This window comes from Fundulus heteroclitus, chromosome 2 (assembly GCF_011125445.2).
Source record: "Fundulus heteroclitus isolate FHET01 chromosome 2, MU-UCD_Fhet_4.1, whole genome shotgun sequence".
In the NCBI taxonomy this organism is placed as follows: Eukaryota; Metazoa; Chordata; class Actinopteri; order Cyprinodontiformes; family Fundulidae; genus Fundulus; species Fundulus heteroclitus.
The window spans coordinates 26781663-26805609 of NC_046362.1; the positions used below are offsets into that span (position 1 = coordinate 26781663).

General features: G+C 44.3%; 1 protein-coding gene across 4 annotated transcripts in view; it reads left to right on the forward strand.

The window, feature by feature from the left end:
- dusp8a (dual specificity phosphatase 8a) overlaps positions 1-23947 on the forward strand; it is a 52859-nt gene extending 28912 nt beyond the window's left edge. For 3 of the 4 annotated variants that reach the window (XM_036151683.1, XM_036151678.1, XM_036151686.1), the window contains exons 4-7: positions 20303-20469; positions 20555-20714; positions 21212-21335; positions 21640-23947. In XM_036151683.1, coding sequence (XP_036007576.1) covers positions 20303-20469; positions 20555-20714; positions 21212-21335; positions 21640-22852 — 1664 coding nt within the window. In that variant the 3' untranslated portion in view covers positions 22853-23947. Of the gene's footprint in view, positions 1-14364; positions 15123-20302; positions 20470-20554; positions 20715-21211; positions 21336-21639 lie in introns of those variants that run through there. The other variant, XM_036151689.1, reaches the window with a different exon arrangement.

The window sequence follows — 23947 nt, forward strand, 5'->3', positions numbered from 1 at the left end:
ATGATTCATATAAAGACCAGATGTAACACTGTAACACTGAAAGAAGTGCTGGCATTTCTGATCATTACCGCTTGTGTTCTCCAGATGTTTGGACAATGGCGTAGGGCTACCAGGTGGACACAAAATGTCCTCAAGTTGAGAGATCTAGAGCCCTGAGGGGTTCCCAAGCTGAAAAGCTTGCGACACCCAAACTAACAGTCACTCCGTCATGGGTGGTGGGATTTCATTTCCTTTTTTTTTTTTCTCCCTTTTGTTTGGTAAATAATGAGAAAAATGTCTTAATATTACGAGAATAAAATCGTAATAGTAGTATTTTTACAAGAACTCTTGCAAAGAAGTGCAGCCTTCCCCACAACATTAAAATGAGGAATGTTGAGCATCTTGTAAAGTTGTACTTTGGGACCCCCTAATCTAGAGAACTGTTGCAGACTAGAGTGGGCCGAATTTTAGCAAGTCAGGGTATGGGGTGAGTGCCTACCAACAAAATTGAATGTTAAAATTGAATCTAAAGGGCATTAGTTTAAAATGATGTGCTTGGGTGTGCTTGTTTATGCAAACCGGTTCTTGCATAACTTTGGTTTTCTCTTAAATTGTACGAGACATAAATCTCATTGCATATGGAAACACTTTTAAAATGATTTATCATGGTTAAAGTTTTATCTATGGCACAATAAACTAGCATTTTCACTGGGGTGTGTAGACTTTATGTAGACAAGATGTTGTGTTTTTTGGAACAACAGCTGGAAAGCGTAATTATATTATCCGGAGTCGTCGTCATGTTTCCTACGTTCTCTGGTTTCCTTTTTTTTTCTCCCCGTATCATATTTCTAAAGAGGTCACCAACGTTTTGTACTGTAATTATATTTAGTAGCTTTTACTTTCTCTTTCTCTTTGCTAAAGCGTACATGAATTTTCTTGATTGTTTTTTTTTTTTTGCAACCTATGGCTCTCCCATCAGGCAGTCAAATTTACCCAAAGCGTACAAACCGACGCAGGACACTGACACGCTGACGAAAAGCCACCGGGAGATGAAAGCTCCTTTAATTTAAACACACATCCGGGCCGTGTTGTGCGGCGCTTCAATGACATTAAGGCTAAAATGTGACTTAACAGACGGATGTACAAAGGTCATTTCTGTTATATGTCTTTCTGCTGCAACAGGGTGGTGTCCTATTTGTTTATGTGTGCTTCTGTGTGTGTGCGTGTGTCTTTCTGTGTGTGTGCGCGCGCATCAGAGAGGAGCTGAAGAGGTGAGGTAATCATAGGAGGCCGATTCTCACAATGAAGCTGTTCACAGAGACATTCCAGGGAGCTATATAAGGAGGGCTTTTTGTGTCGCTGTGTGTGTGTGTGTGTGTGTTTGCATGTGTATATTGTGTCTTTCAGCATTAATATGTGCATATGAAGTAGTGATGAGGCAATGTTTGAGAGAGCGTGCGTGCGTGCATGCGCTCGGATTAAGAAAAGGCACAAATGAGAGCGGCTCGAGGAGATGAGGTAATACCCCTCATTACATCCTGAATGCGTGCGCGTGCACAAAAAAAGCGCTTCATCTGGCTACTTTTATGTGCGCTCAGTATGCGTGTGGCCGGAGATCTTGTTTGTTTCTTCTCTAGACGCTCAGGCTCAGAGAAAGCGTGCGATCTCTTCCAGTCCTGCAAGCACCCCCTGCCGAGTTGAATTCGAAATGCTTCTGCAGACGTCTTAGCGCCACAGTCGGAGGATGCAAAAATAATCATCACTGCATCCCTCGGGTCTGTTTCATCGCACCCTCTGTTTCATATCTCGTGTGCCTTGGGCTGTGACCTGGCCTTCCTGGGCCTCCTTGCAGCCCTCCCCCCCCCTCTTTCTTTCTCCTCCATCTGAGCCCTCTCTGTTACACTGTGGAGAGCTCCTGCAGATCAATGATTTCATTGAGAAGGAGCCAGTGGTGCCATTAGGAGGTGAGCTCACCATCCTCGGGGAGATCTGACACATTATTCTCAATGATCTCGTCTACCTTTTGCCATCTCTCGCTCTCCTTTCTCCCCTTGGCTTCCTCCTCTCGTCCCCTTCTCCTCCTCCTCCTCCTCTTCCTCCTTCCTCTCCTCTGTTTCACGGTGCTGAGAACAGAGCTCTATTTTTAGGCCCAGACTCCTGCGGTCATCACATCTGGCGCCAGTGGCCTCGGTGCTCTCACCCTGGCCTCTAGAAACACAAACACACACACACACACACACACACACACACACATATAGGCACCGGCCCCACCCCGGTCCGTAACAAGGGCCCACAAAGGTCAGAGTACATGAGCTACAAAATACCTATGACATCACCTGGCTGCTCTCAGAAGTGTTACAGGCTCAGAGGCGCTTTGGAGTTGAAGAGTGACATAATGCGTCCCTCTGCACTCATTCTGCAGGTATTCACTCTGCTCCTTTTTATAAAAAAAATAATAATTATTGCCTTACACACACACACACCAATAAACCTGCTGATGCACACACACACACACACACACACAGGAAACAGGCAGCCATGTAAGATTGCCTTACGGGGAGAGGGGGTGGTGATTAGAGTTTTATGCAACAGTGTTCAGAATCTGACCTTCCATCGGTCTCATTGGCCTCACATGATAAGCTTGATGTCATTTTCCCCTTCTTCCCCTGAAAACTGGAGAACAAAACAGGCGTGTGTGTGTGTGTGTGCGTGTACGAGCACCGTATGATGTGTGTCTGTGTGTATTTATGTGAGGCCTTGCCAAATGTTTCCACCATGACGTGATCTCGCTGCTCCGCCTGCCTCTTGCTCTTCTTCTCTTTCTGCTTCATCGAATGGTTTTCACTGGTTTAGACAGGCCTTGTAACGCCACACTCTCACATATAAACATATAGCGAAACGGTCATACGTGTGTATGCCGGCGTGCGAAGCAGGAGAGTTAAATTTTTAGATTCGTTTCATTTCATGTAAAGGAGAAACGTGTCGAATAACCAAAAAGAGCTGGTAAAGGTTAGAGAGCCTGACATCGGTACGCATGAAATAAACCAAAACTGTATCGTTAAAAACTGACCGCCATGTTGGTTAATTTACTTGTATCAAAGATTTATTTGTTGTAATTAAGGTTTTTGAGTTTCTGATTCAGAACCAAAGATGCTACGTTATGTCCAGAAGAAGGTACATTATGATTTATGTGCGCTGGAAGTAATGGTGTTGGGAGTTGTGGATAAAGACATCAGGGGTGAAAATATCTCAAAATTAAGTTGATTTTTTTTTTTTTTTTTTCAAACAGGGTTGACGAAAACTTCAAGAGAATTTGGTTAAATATAGTACAGAAGAAGAACATCCGCCTTTGCATGTTGTATTTCTGTAGAACTATTTATATATTTTTAATTACTCTATTTTTGTCAGCTTTTTTTTTCTTTTCTCCAATATATTTTGTGTTATTTCTTTTACTTTCCTTTCAATCTGACACATTTGCACATTTGTTGGTCCAGGACTGCATTTAGCTGGCCTGAGGCATAAGCAAACTAAGCCACTTCTTTAGGGCCTTGCCGACCAGCAGAGGACCTCCAAGATCTCATGAATTATCACACGACTTGCTTTAAAGCTTGAAACTTGATGCGTGTAAGGCAGGTTTATGAGGAATAAGTCACGCAGTTGCAAGTTAGAAACAACTTTTTTTATGTAAATTGGCAAAAGTTATATATTTGTAATCATACAAAGCAAAATGCCATTTTGATGGTTATGTACCCAGTTATACACCGTATCTTTGAATTTCTATTTTCAGCATTTTTCTTTAAAACCAAACCAGTAAACTCCGGCCCCTCCTTCAGGTCTTTACTTAAAAAGCTGCACTAAAACCAGGATTATGACAAACCAAATGAGTAAATAATACTATTTTCACAATTTCCTCATAGCTGCCGCCTTATGAAACAATTTATACCAAGTTTATGTAATGCGTCATGCAAACTGATTAAAGTGGCGGTATGAAAAACACATTCCATCATAAAGTACTTTTAAAGAGTTCGTTGTTGATCTCACATATTCTTTCCTTTTAACAGTTCAAATGACTTGTGCTCCTGACTGTCGCTGGTTGACGTATGCAAACAGTGCAATAGGTAAATAAAACAGAGCATAACTCCTGGTACAAACACTCGCCCCACAAACCATTATACTATTTTTATCCATTCATCTGCTTCTGCCAGGAGTAGTAATGGTAGTCTTACATTCTAGAAATCCTCTTAAATCCCAACTTTTGGGTCCCGGAGGCCCTAAAAAAATTTAAATATTTAATTTTGCCTGGAAGCAGCAGCATTTCCTCTCCTCTTAGAAATGTAGCTGCCCCGTTGTATGTGTGGGGTGGCCTAAATACTTTGGATGTAATGCATAAACAATCCACTCATAGTTCATACCTTCCTGCATTTGAAATCTATCTAAAGGCCTTTCTAAAACATCCGCACCCGCCCCTGTCTTGCATTTGTCCCACATTGGATAAGAATAGTTTGTTTAAACCGTTACCTAGGCAGTGTCAACACATCGGGTCCACAGAAGCTGAGGCTGAACAGCTAAGCCAGCCCGGGACCCGGGTCCACCCCATCAGCACCTCATAACTCAAACCTCCTCATGAGCGTGGGCCAAAAGTGCTCCGCTCTTTGTTTGCTGTGCCGTGAGTTTGCCGCTGCAGCGTTCCCGCCGATGCCTCTGACAAACATGTGGAGTGGAAATTTCCAGAAGGAGCAAGAGAAAAAGGGAAAGGGAGAAACTAACAATTACGCTGATTTATCCTACTCATTCCTGGCCTGCATCCACTGAATTCCTTTCATGCTGGGACTGCCCACGGCAGTTCCTCTCATAGCGTCATTCCCTGGAACAATGGTGGATTCCTGTTTATCACCGGGCCATTTTTGATGCACTTTATCTCTGGTATGCTACAGCGCTTGCTTTCCTGTTCACTTTTTCTTGTTTATGAAGAGCTTTTTCATGTGAATTGCCTTGGGCTTTCACAGAGTCTGACACTTGAATTGTTACGTTTTCAAAGCGCGTATTTTATTAAGCAAGGAAGATAAAACACTTGAAAATTAGCCATGCCTTGTGTGAAACATTTCATAGTGGTCTTTGGTTGAGCAGACAGAACTTTTAGGGTTAAATCTCTGGATCGGTGGCTGTCTCCTGATGATCGGGAGAAGATTTTCCATTGCAACAGCAACTGGCTAATTTTGGAGTTCCAGGGAAGCCTATGGCTCCAAGGTTCAGGAATGCAGCACAGCATTTTGTGATAATTCTTCATCCTCCGGTTATCTCCTCCTCTCCACAGACTCCTATAAACACACACAAAGTCAGCCGTACACGACCAGGTACACACATTCATAGAAGAAGGCAGTCCCTCTGTGTTGTGTAACCATTTCCTGTTACTGATAAGGGAGCATCGGGGCTCCCCGGGGTGAAAGGGAGACGCCTAGAGAGCTCAGTATGTACAAACACAAATTTATATCCTGGTGGTGTTTGTCTGCATGTGTTTAAAAACAGATATTTTTTTTTATGCAGCCTGAGCAGGGAAGCTCCAGGAATGAGTTTAGCAGCATGATGTAGGCGTTGGCAGGGTGCACACACCGACAGCTTGTCCGGTTCCTTTCACTGCATCACGTCAGTCCTTTTCTATTGTTCTTCTGTGCCTGACAGCATGATGTCACTGCCCCGGCGTGGATGTGACACATTCGCACACATGTATACACACACAGCTCCACGCTCTCAATAGGTGGGGCCAGAAAAGCCGACCTTGCCCGGAGGTGCTGCAGTATATCAACCCATCTCTGTGTCTTCTACGCCCAAACTCAGTCCCCGCATAACGAAACACTTCGCTTTCTGTAAAACCGACGTCTTGTGCAAAGGCTGACCTTTTCTAAATTCTTCTTTTTTGTCAGTTGAATATTTTAGCAATTTCCCCATGGATTTGTCGCAGGAAAATAAATATATTTTCTTCTTCTGACTAATATACTTTGAGCAAAAAAAAGAAAAAAAAAAGAACTGTGCTGTGTGAATACTATAAGATGGTTTGAGCTCACATTAGCTGAAAAAGCTAATGTGAAGCGGAAACACATGAAAGTTTTCATAGTAAAAATACATTTTTTTTAATATAATATGCAAATGAAGTTTAAGCTGGTGTGGCCAAACATGGCCAAAACAGCAATTTAAGAGCAGTGATATTTTATGAATTTCTTTGGAAATCTGATTGGACTTTTAAATTGGGCTCAGTGGGGAAGTCTTCTCGTTTGTTATGTTTCAACTTCAGTTTCCTCATGACCAGCGGTGTGCAAATTTCATTCAGCCATCTGTGGTACCCGGACAGACTTTATGCAGCCCTGACTTACAAATTTGTCCCACAAGCACAGGAGGTTGATGCAAAGAGAGACATTTTTCGTTTTTAATTCAAGGCAAAACTCTTACCTTCAAATGAACATCTATTTACAATGTCTCTCGATAATCAAGTTCTTGCATTCTCCTCTTTCATTTCATAGTGAATTGGAGCACATAAACCCAATTACTCCTATTCAAATGCAGACTTCGCTGAACCCAAATCAGCTTTTGATTAATGAAACTTGTCTGGATACAGTAAGAGCTTTCAAGGAAAAGTGACTCAAATCTGAAGCTGACTGCTTTTCTTAATTAAAATACTTCAGGCATAGTTCATAGTTAAGCAGGTAAACATAAATCACAACATTTCGTTCTTGTAAATGTAGTTTTGTTTTTTTTTAATAGTAATGGCTGATGGTTTTGATATTTGAATAGTGGAAATGGCACAGAAGATTTCAGATGCAGTTAGAAGAAAAGAAAAGTGCAAAAACAATAACCTTGTCAGCAGCAGGTGGATCTTAATTGAGCTTCACAGTCACGTTTTTGATTTGCTGTGCTGAATAAATTAGTCAGACTGCCCGAAAAAAAACACACACATGGAGACAGCCTAGGTCTGTCTGACGCCGTTGTTTCTGACTGTAAGACAGGTAGACAAGACAGTGGAGGCCACTGAATTATCAGAGGACCAGATGGCGTGGCGTCCAGCTCCGCTGCGAGGACAGTGTGTGTGTGAGTGAGGCCGACTGCTGCGGCGTGAGGAGCTAATTAACACCCGGCTGATCCGAGACCAGCCTGGCTGTTCGTATATATCAGCAGCACAGGCTCATTAAGCTGGTCTCCTGTCAGCTCCTTCCTCTCACAGTGATTCTGGTAAAATGTTGCTGCTACCCTGAGTTGATTCGCTGTCTAGGAAAGTCTGAAAAAGGGTTTTCCAGGTTTACAAAGATTAAAAAACAAATTTTGCATTTCCATAATTTAGTCCATATCCCATAATTCTTGATAGCATTCGTCTATCCGTCCCTTGAACCCCTTTACAGTCTGTAGTTTTCGCAGGGTCCATAGTTAACCCTTTACCACTGCAGTAACGTTAGCCATAAATCTGTAGTAGGCTGTTTGTATTTCTAATTTAAAAGTGAACTAAAACGTAACTCTGGAAATTTGAGTCTGGTAAAGTAAGACTTGGAAAATGCGGAGGAATCCTCTCTACACTGCAAAAACTGACCTAAAAATAAGTAAAATATTCTTAAAATGTGTGTTTTTGTCCTTGATTTGAACAGGTAAATTATATTATCTGCCAATGGAATGAGTATTTTGACCCCTAAAATAAGATAATTTGACATACTGCACTTGAAATAAGACGATGGAGTTGAGTTGTTCCTATTTTAAGTGCAAAAATCTTATCCCATTGGCAGATCATCTTCTTTACCTGCTCAAATCAAGGACAGATGCACTAATTTTAAGAAAATTTTACTTATTTTTAGTTCTGTTTTTACAGTGTAGTGTGTGCGTGGATTTGAACAGGTAATTAAAGGACTGATGTCTCAGCAGGATCTAGAAAAACTAATCCATGCGTTTATTTTTAGTCGAATTGATTACTGCAACGTTGTTTTTACAGGTCTGCCTAAAAAGTGGATCAGACAGCTGCAGCTGATCCAGAACGCTGCTGCCCGCGTCCTCACTAATACTAAGAAAGTAGAGCACATCACCCCAGTTGTAAAGTCCTTACACTGGCTCCCTGTATCTCAGAGAATAGACTTTAAAATACTTCTGTTAGTCTATAAATCCCTGAATGGCTTAGCACCTAAATACATCACAGACTTGTTATCAGCGTATAAACCCTCCAGACCACTGAGGTCTTCTGGCTCCAGCCTTCTCTGCATACCTAGAACCAGAACCAAACATGGAGAAGCAGCATTTAGTTCCCATGCTCCACTTATCTGGAACAAACTTCCAGAAAACTGTAAAAGTGCGGAAAGCCTGAGCTCCTTTAAATCAAGATTAAAAACACATTTGTTTAAAATTGCCTTTGAATGTTCAAGTTAAACTGTTTTACTGTTTTCAAATGTTCTTTTTTTGTTTCTACATTCTATCCCTACTTGCTTTTATTCCTATATTTTAATCATGTAAAGCATTTTGCATTGTCTCTGTACTGAATTGTGCTATATAAATAAATTTGCCTTGCCTTGCCTTGCCTTGCCTTGCGTGTGGCCGTCCTGCGTGAGGAAGAGGGGGGCGGCGTGTTTTCAGACCCTCGGTGCCCTGCGCATCGCCGCTGGTCGTTCAGCATTCAGAATGACACGGCCATCCGTTCTGCTCAGAGGAACCCGTGCAGACAAACTCACCTCAGGGGAAATCAGGCCTGAGAGGAATGTGGGCGCATTGTTAATCTCTTCGCCACTTCAGGCTAATTCACGTCATCCATGCAGATTCTAGGCCTTACTCTCTCGCACACAGGCATTAGCCATGTATGTCAAACCACTGTATTTTTTTTTTATCAACCTCAGCTGAAATTAACGCTATTTTTACCCAAGCACAAAATGGTGAATGTTTAAGCTTATCAAACAGGGAAAAAAAATCTGCCTGCGAGTGTTTCATATTAGTGCGCACTACTGCACACATGCGTAACACCCCCAACTGGGATTTTTAAGTACTTCATCTGGTTTATGAGGGCCCGTCTGGTCCTGAAAGCCCCCCTCGGTGCGTTTGATGGCATATACTCACTTCTTTTCTGTGTTTACGCGTGTGTATGAGTGTGAGTGTGTAGCCACATACGCGAGTGTCAACTAATTTCTCTCCAGCGAGGCAGATTTACTGGTGCAGTAGCCGCGGGTGCAGAGCTCCTCCAGGGGGGGTTAAGTTGTTCGGAGGGCAGGGGGTCTGCTGTTTGACTGATGTGAGCGGGGCCTCCCCTCCAGGCCGGGCGGACGTGGATGAAGTCACTTAATGCATGAGCGCGCGTACGGTCACGCGGTGCATCAGCGCTCCTTTTATCTGTGCACACGCTTCCTACGTGATATATTTACCGCAGAGAAACACTTTCATTCATTTCCCCTATAGTTCACGTTTTGAACTGTCTGGAATCCATCAGACCAACTTTAGCCGAGGATGCTTAAATATGTCAAAGGGTTCAAAGACGTCTCAAGTGAAGATGAGAGAAGAATACGTTGAGGTTTTTAGACGAGCCTAATCTTTTTTTTTTTCATCTTTCCGTTCTTAATATTTATTGCATTCATGTACGCGTAAAAGTATTGATGTTTCCCCGAGTCCCGGGACACCGCTGAGGTCTACACCATCCTTTCTTCTACCACTTCCCCCACCCTCAACAGCTCCATCCATCCTCCCTCATCTCCCTTGGTGACTACCTCACCCCCCAGGCATGGCAGCTGTGTTCTCCTGTAGGCATTACATCACTGCAAGAGCAGCCTTGTTACTGATCCCCTGACAACCAGCACTATCAACACACACACACACACACATGCATGCATGCACACACACACATGCATGCATGCACATACAAAAATATACATACACCTGCACAAGCAATTATGCCTGTATGCATTTGGAGTAAATAACTGTTCACCCCGTGCCTGACCCCCTGCAGCAATGTCATCTCTGTCTTCCTCTCACCTTTGCACAGTTGGCCCTTCTCTTACCCCCCCCCCCCCCCCCCCCCCCCCCCCCCCAGGCTCAAGCTAAACACACACATTAACTCAACACCCTAACCTGCTGGATCCAGGGAATGACGTCTTCCTCTGCTGCGATATCTTGACAGATGATCTGCGGTGTAGGATGACGCTCCTGTTGCTGCCTGTCTCAGTTGAAGGAGAATGTGGGGACAGGCTTTGACAAAATATTTTAAATGAAAGGGAAAAAAATCTATTGGGGCCAGCTTATCCATTTAATATCTACAGAAACGCAACTGTTTTTACAAAAATTACTTCTGTTACCGATTTTTAGGAAGATGATGGAGGAAACCTTCTTTGTTTTTTGTTTTTTTGAGAGACCATGTTTTTCCCTAGAATGTATAATTTGTTTTCCTTTTCCTTTCTGAATTCCACATTTTAGATTTTAACCACTTGTTTCATGAAAATAATGAAAAGAGTTAATTTAGGTAGAAATAAGGGAATAAAAAAAAGTTACTTCACAAGACCCTTAAAAATCCCAGCGTAACTATTTTAATTCCTACAAGAAAAACTGGATGTACACATATAGGAACACAAGCTGGCATCAGTACCCCAGTAAGCAGCTTGATGAATTATTAGTCAAAATGTTATTTATTATTAATTTGTGTTGCAGAATCAATATATGATGCTTTACAGCTTTTGGTTTAAAGAGGTTTGCTGGTATGATTCCAGCACATTCCTGTCCAACGACTCTCCAAGTGATTAAAAATAGTACTAAAAACTGTGCACATAAGCAGAGTTTTTTTATGTATTTATGTACATTTTTATTTATGTTATGTTTTTTTCTTCACTATTTTGTGCTTCAGGTATATTACAATAAATCTGAATATTATATATATGTTTTTTCCAATAGTGAAACTCGTTTAAACAGTAAAACTCCTATATGGATTGATTAAACACACAGATTTATATGTTTCAAATATTTGTTTCAGTTAATTTTCATGATTATACAATAAAAAAAACAAGAATTTTAGTTTCTCAGAAAATTTGGACTATTATTTAAAACACATTTACAGACAGATGTCTTATCTGGGCTAGGGAGAAACGGGACTGGACTGTAAGTAATGAATCATTATAATGTACGCGTGTCACCTCGTGAATTTAGTTAAGTATTTGCAGGTTAACATCTTAAAGGAATAATTCATCAGGTTTATCAGTACGTATTTGTCAATCATACATATCTTGAAATTCATACTGAAGTGAATTTATATCACCTTTACAGAGAGACATTCTGAAGAAGTACAGGCGGATTGCCTCTCTAAGCAGGATTTAATATCAATGAAGATAAAATAATTTAATCAGTAAGATAAATTGAATTAAATAATGGCAAATTATATACATGCCACAATTAAGATTGTACAGCTGAACCAACAAATAACTCAATAGTCTTTGAAAACGGATCCTCTTTAGTACACCTTGTTTAACGTTTAACATTTAAATCACCCAAATATCGATATCTTGCGTATTTACATCCATAAAACCATTTAATTTCTGGTTTCTAGCCCCCATGTGGCTTTCACCCCATGTCTCAGTTTTTATCTCTTGCCTCCATCTCAAACCCCTCTCCACGGCTCTCAGTGTCTGTTTTGGCTCTTCTCTGCATGTGTGTGTGGATGTAAACTGAGCGTCGTCCCAGTAACAGACCCCGTACCATAGGAACAGGCTGTAAATCTAAGAGGGAGCTTTAGAGGGGGCTGTCCAGCCCACCTATTTCTGTTGCAGCAGGGGACACATGTACAGTCAATAAAAAAAAAAAAAAAAAAAAAAGGCTTGGCCGTCATTTATAGCGTCTTGGCTGTAATCCTCTAATTAAGACACCTACTATTCTGGGCCTTGTTACTCCGCCGAGGACCAGAGGAGGAGGAGAGGGATCTGAAGAAGAACTCAAACAACTCTGGGCATTAAAACCAGATCCGGAGGCTTGTTTTGTGTTGTTGTTAGCTTCCGCTGTTGTTGTGAAAACTGTTTTATGGCCTCGAGCCACACAGGCAGAACGACGGAGGGCAGGTGTGGACTCAAACCGAGGCGGCTAACCGCCACGTTTGAAGTGTAATGACTCTGGTCGACCACTGTGCCATGCCAGTGGTGCTTCAGCCATCCGCAGATGGACAGAGTGTGTGTGTGTGTGTGTGTGTGTGTGTGTGTGTGTGTGTGTGTGTGTGTGTGTGTGTGTATGTCGGACTCTTAAAACCATTGTCTGTATTTTTCACAAAGCTCATCATCAGCAAAATGGCCTATTTCCTCTGTCTTCCCATTCGGCTGTTGAACAGAGGTTGACGTAAGGCTGTGTTCTCACCCCTGTGTCATCATTCAGGGGTCCACAGCCATGGGATGAGGTCAGTCATTGTCCAGCTGCACCCCATGCTACCCCCCCCCCCCCCCCCCAGCTTCACCATGGATGCATTTAGGCAAAAGACAATTCATTAATTTGCATAACAGACTAAACTAGAGGCTAAACTGAAGAATGGGAAGGATTTCTGACTATTCTGAGAAAGAGGGTAAACTTGCTTAGATTTATGCCTATTCAATAATTATTTTAGGAAATTGATGACATTTAAACCTCAAGTATTAATACACTGTGACATTTTCCCATGTATGTCACATTTCAGCCACATACTTCATTGGGAGTCACTGAGACTTTTGTGCTAGACCAACACAAAGTAGCACATTATTGCAAACTTTAACAATTATTTCTAAGATCTACTTGTTTTAAGCCTTTCTTAGACTTAGACAAATTTTCCTATTCTGATACTCCTAAATAAAATCCTCTGAGCTTTGTTAGAGATCATGAGCAAACAAACGGTATCATGAGGACCAAGGAACACTGCAGGAAAGTCGAGGAATAAGCTTATCAAGTCTGAGGACCCCAGAGCGCTTTACATTCAGGCATTCACCCGTTTACAGGCTGGTGATGGTGAGATACATTGTAGCCACAGCTAACCAGGCCACTGGGGATAATTGGAGATTATGTCATCCCCGCCTTTTCAAGTGGCTTCAAACCAAAGCCACTGTTAAATGCACAAATACATGCAACCTGAGTCTCAGAATGCATTTTCTATTGCAATAGCTTTTATTGCATAGCTGCAAAACAACCAAGACATAGGCGTCCAACTAAAAGGACAAGCCAGGGCTGGACACCGTTTGTCATAGAAGTAGCCAAGAGGACCATGATATATCTGGGAGAGCTGCAGAGATCCGCAGCTCAGGTTAGCCGTTAGTTGTCCCCTCTTTATGGAAAAATAATGAGAAGAGTGCCATTGCTGAAAGAAAACCGCACAAACTCATGTTTGCAATCTGACACAATCCATGTAGGGTAGCTAGAAAAACATGCAGTAGGAGGTGTTCAGCCTCTAGATGTGCAAAGCCGGTAGAGACGTACACCAAGAGATCTGCAGCTGCAGTGAAAGGTGAGCCTTTAAAATAGAAGACAGATGTATGCCACACCCAAACTGGGAAGACAAAACCTAATCTTGATTTGTGAACTCCCAACACCCCGAGATCCGTCTCCTTCAGTTGTTTATTTTTAATCCTTTGCTTTTTTTCGCTACCAGACATTTAGCCCAGTGTTTATTTTAATGCTTCCATAGTGAAATGCTAAGAGTCTTCACCGCTTCATGTCTACCACAAACCAGTCGGCTCTTCTTATCACCTGTACTGTTCCACAAGTTTTTGCTTTATATCATCCGTACTGGACTTTCCTGTCCTCTGCTCCCAGCCTTGACACATTATAGGACGAGAACAGAGTGTCCGTTGGAACGTTACGCACGAACCAGAACAGGAAGCGTTTGTGCTTAAGTCAAACAAATGACATCACCTTTAGAGACGGATCACATATCCCCACACTGGCGTGCTCATAAATCTTATTTCACAAAAAAACGAAGCATAACAAAAAAAAAACGTGTCATTTGCTTCTAAGCTACATGATTTAAAGCCAAATAAAGCAATTTTGAGTAAATATTTATTATTTGGCAGGAAATTATATTGTGAACCTTAACAAGCGAGTTTGAGAAAACTGGTTTTATTGTGTAACCGGTGGCATAAATCCAGCCAGCCGCTGTCCCATTTTCCCTCTGATTGCCAGCGGAGACGTTATGAAGCGTTGCAGCTTTGCGTGTCCTGTATCATCTGAATATCTTCATCTTATTCTCCATCATGCCCTGACAGAGGCCAGCTTCCTAGCCGGGCCCCTGAGCTGGCCGCATATTTGCTGGCTGAGTAAGGAATGTGGTTGCATGCCTTAGATATTAGCTATGACGGAGAGCTGGCTCCATGAAGGGAGGAGGAGGAGGAGGCGAGGGAGGAGGGAGGTTTGGTTGGAGTCTGAGCTCACGGCAAGTGAGCTCATTCAACCCCAGAGCTCGGGGAGAGAGTGTAGCTCCGTCATCCGCCTCACAGAGAGAGTCATAGGGGGAGGGAGGCAGAGGGAGGAGTGTAAGCCGGTGACGGAGCGAATGAGAGACGGGGAGAGTTGGAGCGGCACAACAATAGCGGGCTGCTCTTCAGGCTGTGGACACTTTAGACACAGAGAGCGTTCAGAGGAGCACACAGCCGCCCTGTGAAACCAGCTGCAGGCGGATCACAGCTGGCGTTTACATACAGGTTACTCATTTGGGTTTTTTTTTCCCCCTCGCTCTCTCAGAGGCAAATCATCCTCACAAGACCACAAAATTGCCATGTACTGACGCAGGAGCATTCTAGGAATTTTTGTGGTCCTGGCATTTTTGGTCATATGTTGACTTGAAGAGTGTGTCCACAGACCATTTTGGACTATTTCTCTTTTTGATTGCCTTAGAAAGTCACTCTGTGGACCTTGGACAAACGATTTAACCAGAGGAGAGTTTTCTGGACTTGTGATTTTTAGTCTTCTATTTGTTTCTGCGGTGTATATCTTTTTTATTGTGGCGAAGACTCTTTTGGTCTCCGAAGGAAGGGGACACCGGAACATTTCTGTCGGTGTGTGCCATTGAGACAGAGTTTGTAGTGGGGGGGTGATGCCTTTGGATGTGGTGATCGCCCCAGCAGAGGACTGCTTTTGGCCGGACCTGCAGGAGTCAGACATGAGGCTGAAGATCAGGGTCCGCCGGATGAAGCAGGGGAGAGAGCTTCGAGGTGTGTATCCACGTGGAGCGTTGAGCGGCTGCAGTATGCGTGCGTGTCTGTGTGCAAGAAATACGAAACGGCCGACGTGTGTGTATGCATGAGCGCATGAAATGAGTGAGAACTTAACAAGGATTTTAGAGATGATTGGTAAAAGGTGTCAATGCACCACAGCGGAGTACAAAGGCGTCATTCGGCTTTCAGGTATTCCGAACCATGCATGCTGCAAATGGAAGATGTGAAGTGAATTCTAAGGATCCCAACCAGATACAATTAGAGATCAGTGCTGGGACCGCTGCAAACCTGCCGATTGTTTCCTCACCCTTCTTTTGACGCCGGTAACACATTTAGAGAGAGCGAATAGGAAGAAGGGAGATTAAGAGGATGACATCATGAAGACGAGAAGCAATGAAGACGGAGGAGGGGAGAAGGGGGGAAGAGAAAAGACTGAGAGCCGTGACCCGCAGTATGACATATTGCTCACTGACTCTCAGCCTGTGGTCACTAAGATGTTTAAGCCTTTCTCAACCTTCCGCTCTGCTGTTGTCCTTTCTACGCTCTCTCTTTCTGCAGAACGGCATCTCAGGGAGATTATGTTATCAATATGTGTGCAGGGTGCACTGCAGGTGTCTAACACAACACGTTTTCACACGGAGCGGTGAGGCAATGCAGAGCAAGGCTTCTGAGAGGGAAAGACTTCAACAAAGAGTCATTGCATATTGCTCTCTGTTGTCTTTTAGAAATCATCTGCTGGAATATTTGTATGCCACTGTTCTGTCGCCGAGCAATGCATCTCCACACAGCAGCATGAAAAGAAATCACACCTTTAGCGTCATCAGATGAAAATAGCCCCCCCCCCCTGTGTGTCACAGGTACAGAAGCATGTTTGCACGTCTCTGTAAGAACTGGCTTGAGCCTGCGGACCAAATTATAGGAGGCTTTATGGGCCCATAATGCAGTGACACAACGCTGCTGAAACAGCAGGTTATCAAAGTGACATGCCCCCGCTATCTGCACACAGCCAGATAGGGGGAAACAATAAAAAGTTTAACCGTCAGCAGGTGTCTGACGGCGTGATAATCATAAAGCTGACACCATGCTTGACGAGCGATGAGCTCACCCCTCTTAGTTCATCAGTATTCTGTCTGTTGGCCTATTTCTGACCAATCTCGCCCGGTCTAAAACACACACACACACACACATGCTTCTCTTCTGGCTGCAGCACAGCCTTTGTGAAGCTGAGAGGGACATGTGTGCAATGATGTCATGTTGGAAGGGGAGGGGGGGGGGGTCACATTGAGATGCTAATGTCCCCTCATAGTGAAGGGGACAGCTGGAGGGCCACAGAGGGATGGCGTCATGTCTCCCCCTGATATGAACCACAGGGGAAAAGCAACAGAGGGGTGAAGGGTGGTTATTCACCCAAATCAATGCACCCCCCGCCCCCCCAGGCTGTTTAGGCCAGCCTTTGCCTTTTCCCCCATTAACAGACCAGGTAAAAAAGGCCAGCTGAGATCTACTTAGAAGCTGGAGAGGAGATTGTATTGACAAGGCAGTGAATTGTACCAGGAGCAGTGATGTAACAGTGGAAATCCCATTAACAATAAATGCCCGGCAGGTGATGCGTGCAGTTCTGGTCAGGATCTCTGGGAATCTTTCATGATGTATAGTGGTGTTTATCGTTTAACGATGACAAAAGCAGCATTGAAATGTAAGGGAAAAGCTCATTTTGGGTTTAAATACATCAATTGGGCCTGTGGTTGATCAGAGCCCTTTGCACAAATGCTCTAAAAATAAAACAGAGCCGTTATGATGAAGGCTACGTCACTGCATCGGTTATTTCAAGACGAATCGATTAGCATTTTGAGACGGATCTCGACCGTAAAGCTTTGACCCGCCGATAAAGAATTTAGCTGATTAAGAGTCAGCATTGGAAGACTGAAGGAAAGCTTCAAAAATATATTTCTAGCCTTCCTGCCATGTATCTGTCATTAATTATTTATAATAGGAGCAGTGGTGCCGTGTGTGAGGGAGTGTTGCTGTAAATATGGTGTTGCTATTTTGAAAGAAGGCAGAATAATTACGGTGTGAATATTCTAGCTGTCAATAGAGTTTTATTTTAGGGATTTGCACGGTGAGAGCAGCTAACATAACAAAAAAAAAAGATTTGAATTACCCAGTGAATGGGGATCCTTACCCTAAATCTGATATAAGCAAAAGGCTGTACTCTGTTCAGCAATCCTGCTGTCTGCTCAAGTGTTGCTCTCTCTCGCTCTAACGCAGCCTGAAAGAACTGCAGAGATCTCTCTCAACTTTGTAGGAAATGTACTTTCTTATACATTTTTTACAGCTTTTTTTAACCCCTGGACTTTATTTTTAAACACTTGACACTGAAAATAACTAACTTTGAGTATTCTTCCACACAGTAAAAGCCGGACCTGGTAGTGCATTCAGTAACCGGAAATAAAATAGGATTTTTGAGTTTTCTCTATGTTTTTCCTCTATTTAGGCTTAAAGATTAATCTCTTTTCAGTCTGAGACTTAACAATGAAATCAAAGAAATGTCTGATTTAGTCTTTTTCTACTTATATGTTTGAGTTTCAAACAAGTAATGAGGAGCTAAAAAAGGCCTAAGTTCCTGGCTCCAAATGAGGAGGAGAGGGAAAATAATCGGTTGCATAAATGATGAAGTGGGCAGAGAGGAACGGAAAACGGATGCCAGTGGCGACACAGTGCCCTCCTTCCTGGTTGTGTGTTTTCCTTCTTGCCAGAACATTTCTTACTTTTTCTATTTTTTTTTAGGCAGTGTGTGTGTGTGTGTTCAGAACTCGGTTAGTCACATCCTGTCCGAGTACAATTTCATGACTCCAGCGTGACAACCTTTCCCTCTCTGAAACAGAGGCGACTTGTGTTCATTTTTTAAAATTTATTTTTGCCTTTCAGCATGTTTGGTTTCCCCTCAATATCACGCTGTATTAAGGGTGAACTCATCTCTCCCTGTTTGACTTTCTGATCTCATCCCCGTGGACAGGGTTTTTTTTTTTTTTTCTATGACTTCATTCTGAGTGTGCTGTTTGTTTAGATTGGAATGGACACACCGCTTACATCTGGGGACTGTTTGGGGACTTGTCTCCAGGCTTTTTGGATATTAGTGCGTCCTTTTCAGTGGTTTCTCTTTCTTTTTTCTTTTTTTTCCATCTTGGCAACACTCAGGATGACAAGTTGAGCCAGTTGTCATCAACATTTCTGATCTCCCTCATTGTCATAGCAGCCTTAAGAGAGCCTGTTCAGGTGACGAAGTGCCAATAGCATGCTATCTCCTGTGTGACTAATGTTCATTAGTGGCAGCGGTGTAAATCTTTGACCGCAGGAAGGTGTTCTGTAGTTCTGTAATGTAATCGCTCCTAAAAAAAAAAAAGCCGGCAAGCGCTCTCATTCTGGCTCTTTATCTCTGACTCCAATCTTCCTTCATGCCAGTAACCCCTTTCTCACTCCCTCAGCAGCACGTTGTGCTCTTTAAATGTTAATTCAACACAAGACGTGGTCCACTGCTGTAATTATTACTTCAGATCAAAGAGCGCCAGCGAACCACACGCACACTTTCTCCTCAGCCACTGACTATGTGGAACATCCTGTCCACGGACCTTCTAACAACTCTCTAACAATGTCTGCCGCACAAAGAGGGAAATGGTTGCTGTCTGACGTAAGGCTTTTTTTTCCTGTTGATTAATCTGCCTGTAGGAACGTAGCATTTCCTCAAACGCATACAGTAGATTCTATTTATGCTCTGTTTTTTTTTTTTTTTTGCGTGTGCTCTGTGACAAACGTTCCCTGGGAAAAGATAAACCAGGAAGAAGCCCTTCAAAAAGCATTTCCTCTTTCTGTTTTATCAATTAGAGGGGGAGGACACGCTGGGAGACGGAGGCCCGAAGCCAAATATTTCAACGCATATGGGCTTGTCCTGGCATGGCAGGGCCTCCCTCGGCGTTTACATTGAGTTTTTCCACTTAAATCGTTATCTGATCATTCCTTCTGCATCCATCAGTCTCTCCGCTCCACCCCCTTCTGCCGAGGAAAGCACTGATGTCATCGCTCCGCCGGTTGCCATTAATAGCTGGAAACAGACAGGCCTTCTTCGCTTTGCTCTTAAAGGCACAGCGCACTCAGAACAGCACTGGGTCATGATTGTTTGACGCTGTCCTGAAGTAAATATTTATTACTTATGTTGGAAGGACATTTCTTCGGGTACTTTTTGCTGGTTGCATTGGCCGCTTTTTGCCTTGCTCGGACAAGGCTGCGTGCGCTGCTTCTAGCGGCGATGTCATATCTCTCACTCTGCGATCATGTGTGTGCATGTGGGTTTTCTTTTTTAGTGCTCGCTCTACATCCCGCATCGGGTCAGGCAGGGCCGAATGTAGATTAGGTTCTAATCTCCTTCTCTGGGGCTCAAAGTTTTCCTTGAAGCACTCCCTTTTCCTTTCCAGCACTCTGCAGCGAGGTCATTACCCACTCCTCGACACACACTCCCCTGAATCCTCACCCCGTTCCCTACCCTGTAGTTATACAACCACACTGCTGCAGAGTAATTATGATTATTATGGGGATATGCGTGTGACTGTGCCTGCATTAGGCGGAAAGACAATTAAAGCAAGTGAGCGTGAATTTTGGGCATTATGTTGAAAAGCAGATTACGATCTCCATGTGTTATTTTGTGTGTGTGTGCGTGTGTGTGTGTGTGTGTGTGTGTGTGTGTGTGTCAGTGGGATGTCTCTGGGCCTCTGTCCTGGCTCTGCACCTGTGGCCTCTCTCATTCCCTCAGCCTGACGCAATGCTCTGCTACAGGACATGAGCTCATGCAGGAAACAGAGCCACACACATACACATATGCCAAAAGTGGAGCCGCCTGCCTCTTAAAGGGCCAGACGTGCATTCCTGGCCACCCAGCAGTTAACCCAACTTGCACACAGAAGCACAGAGAGCCTCTTTTCTTTTTGCTTCTGTTTCGCTAAGCTGGACCCACAGATCGTAGCCCAGATTCAAGCCTCCAAATGTCTATTGAACGTCTGTCTGCTGCGCTAATGGTGATGAAGATGGAGTTTCCACTGTTTTTTTTTTTCTGTTTTTTTTTTGTGGCTGTTCAGTGGAAAATCATTAGTGCGTCTAACCGGTTCTTGCCGTCTTTGTCTCTGCAGGAGGTTTTGCAGCTTTTTCCTCCTGTTTCCCCGGCCTGTGCGAGGGGAAGCCTGCCACTACACTCCCAATGAGCTTGTCCCAGCCCTGCTTGCCTGTGGCAAATGTAGGACCCACTCGCATCCTGCCACACCTCTACCTGGGATCACAGAAAGACGTTCTCAACAAGGTGGGGTTTTAAAAAAGAAGGCTGACACTGTGTTATACGCAACCATGCTTAGGCTTAATCCTATTTTTTTTACGAATCTCCTCAGGACCTGATGGCTCAGAACGGTATCACTTATGTACTGAACGCCAGCAACACCTGTCCCAAACCAGATTTCATCAGCGAGAGCCATTTCATGCGCATCCCAGTCAATGACAACTACTGCGAGAAACTGCTGCCCTGGCTGGACAAAACGAACGAGTTTATAGGTAGGAGACCAAAATGCTGCCGCAATTATGATTGCTTTTGTGACAGCCCCGAAGACTTTATTAGCTGAATGTTGAGTTTAAAAAAGCTCTGCTCATTTGTTTACGTGAGAATCACATGCCCAGACTGCTTCTTTCTGTTGAGAATTTAGACTTTGATTTGATCCAAAGGGCATCCCTAAGAGAAGGCGATGATCATACTTGTTTCATACAATAGATTAGGTGTGACAAATTTACAACGATTGGTTGTAAAAAGGTGGGGTGGGACCCGTGAATGAGACTGATTGATCACAAAGGGAGATGTAGTGTAGACCCTTCTTCGTAGATATGAAACATAACAGTACCGTTTCTCAGATAAATGTCAACATCGTTAACTTTAGCGTACGAAGCTCAGAAATGTCTCATAGTAAGCGCCTATCAGTTAAGGTCGCGTTGTGTTGTGTAAGTAAATGGGTGAGTATTTTATCTTGACTAAAACCTGTTTATTTCTCTACCAACAGACAAAGCTAAGGTGTCCAACTGCAGAGTGATTGTGCACTGCCTCGCTGGGATCTCACGGTCAGCCACCATCGCCATCGCATACATCATGAAGACGATGGGCTTGTCATCAGATGATGCCTACAGGTATGTTTGCTCCTCCCTCCCACCTCCAGCTAAGCTACGGTGTCCTGTTAAGTGAAAAGACGAAGAAGAAGTCCCAGTCGGGAAACAAAATTGTTTAGATGGTTGCCTAGTTACAGTTTTTTTTTACAAAAGAGTTTGTTTTGCCCTGAAAGGACAATGCAGTGTATTGCATATTGTCCATCAGTACAATAGCAGTCCCTTTAGACCTCCTATGACTTTACACACGATTTATTGCAATCATTTTGCTTTTAAGTAGTTTTCATAGATCTAATTTTTTTCAACTCTTTTTTTTCCTTCCTGCCAGGTTCGTAAAGGACAGGAGGCCGTCCATATCCCCAAACTTTAACTTCCTGGGTCAGCTGCTGGAGTTTGAGAAGGGCCTGCGGTTACTACAAGCTTTGACCACCGATGATAAGAAGTCTGAAAACAACTCCAAACAAGGCTCTGAGGTCAACGGGGTCTCTACTGGATTTGAGATCAACGGACACCACACCGGCTGTGACTCGTCTGCGGCGGATTCTCACACCCAGACTGAACCCAAGTTGCCATCTCCCACCTCCCTCCAGCAGGGCTTTAACGGCCTGCGCCTCTCGGCAGAGAGGATCATGGACACCAACCGGCTCAAGCGCTCCTTCTCTCTGGACATTAAGTCTGTCTACTCTCCTAACAGTCCGCATTGCCCCAACATGGCGCCCACTCACTCTGAAGACATCCCCAAACTGTGCAAACTTGACAGCCCGGGAACAGGCACCTCCAACGGCGTCTGCTCCCAGTCGCCCGTCCTGGACAGCCACGGCTCATTCGACTCTCCGTTCCCCTCGCCGAGCAGCGGGGGCAGCATCGGGGGCTTGGGTGGAAGCGAAGGAGTCCATCGGTCTGGTACCTCCTCGTCCAGATCCAGACGAAAAACCAAGCACAGCTGCGGCACTTCTCCGGTCCACTCCCATCCGCATCATCCTCCACAGACCCTCAGCTTGACCCTGGACCACAAGAGCCCCAGCTTGGAGGAAAACCTCAGGGGCTCCCCGCTCCTCTCGCTGCCCTCCCTGCCCACTCTGGGATCCGGGGCTATGTGGACCAAACACAGAGACTCTGTCCAGGCTACAACTCCGGTCACTCCGGTCACCCCAACCACAGATGCTCCCTGGCATTTCGGAGCAGAGGAAGGCGGCGAGGGAGAAATGGACGTGGGAGGAGAAGAGCGAAGGGGAGAGGAGTCGTCGGTGCGGTTTGGTAGCAGCTCGGCGTACGTGGCGTTCGGATGCAGCGAAGGCCCGAGGTTACGAGACAAATCCACGAGGGAGAAGCCCTTGCTTTCTCAGACACAGAGAGACCACTGGGATTCCACGTCCAACGGCTCGAGCAACAGCGTCCCTGCGTCCGAGCAGTTCAAGCGGCGCAGCTGCCAGATGGAGTTCGAGGAGGGCATTTCCGAGACGAGGTCCAGGGAAGAACTGGGGAAAATTGGGAAGCAGTCGAGCTTCTCTGGAAGCATGGAGATCATCGAAGTGTCCTGACAGATAATGGACCTGATCCAAGCTGTCCCGTGGGGGCAAAAATGGACCTGTTGTTTAACGAGAACGCGCGGAGAGGAAAAGTGAGGTGGAGCAAGACGAAGGTGGTTGTTGTTCTTTTGTGCTCCCCTCCAAAGACAGTGTTAAAAGACTCCAACTGAGGGAAGGACAGACACAAGCTGAGAGTTAATGTGAACAGTTTGCAAACCTGGACTGACAGAGCCTCAGCTGCGGTGTTTAGGTAGCCATACTCATCCCGAACTCTTAAAATTTTGAGGAAAAAGCCTGGGGGAAGGGGAGATAAAGGTGTGACTGTTGGTACTGCAACTTTTTATTTATGTCAACTCCGTCACAGGTTAACCGATGCCACCCCAAGCACACATTGCATCCTGATGATATAGAATTTTCCTCCTGTTCAGACTCATACTGTTTTGCCTGTGGTTAAATGTAGTGTGTGCTTCAGTGGGTGTATAGCTTGTGATTTGATCCGAGCCCCAAGTTTCGTCCCAAAGCTCCATCCCTGTGTCAGAGAACCTCAGAACCATGCACGGCTACATCCGCCCCAACCCCAAACTTCTCCCTGTGGCTTGGCCCGCCCCAAATGCTGCAAAAGACCACCACCACCACCAACAACAACAACAACAACAACAACTGTAGTGGACTAGTTAATAGTACTGTCTCCTCCTGTTATCACAGCACAAAGCAGAGAGGTCCGACGGACTTAACACAAAGACGGTACTGCAGTGAAATCACGAAGGATCCTCTGCGTTTTGTTGAGGAAAAGGCTCGTAACGATGGACGGTGTGTCTCTCCTAAGCACAGTGCATCTTTCCTGACTTTGGCTTCCTTTGTTTCAAATGTTAACAGCATGAAAAGACTGAGGATTCAGGATCCCCCCCCCCTCCCCCACCTCCTCCTCCAGGTCCTTTCCCACTGAACCTAGCCACCATCTATGGCCACAAGAGAGCATGCACCTGAAAGGCTGACTACAGACAGACAAATACTATATATATACAATATGAATATATATAGCAATTCTAATGAACTTCTGTTCAGTTATAGTTTTAATTTATTGTATTGCTTCATTCTGGTAATGAG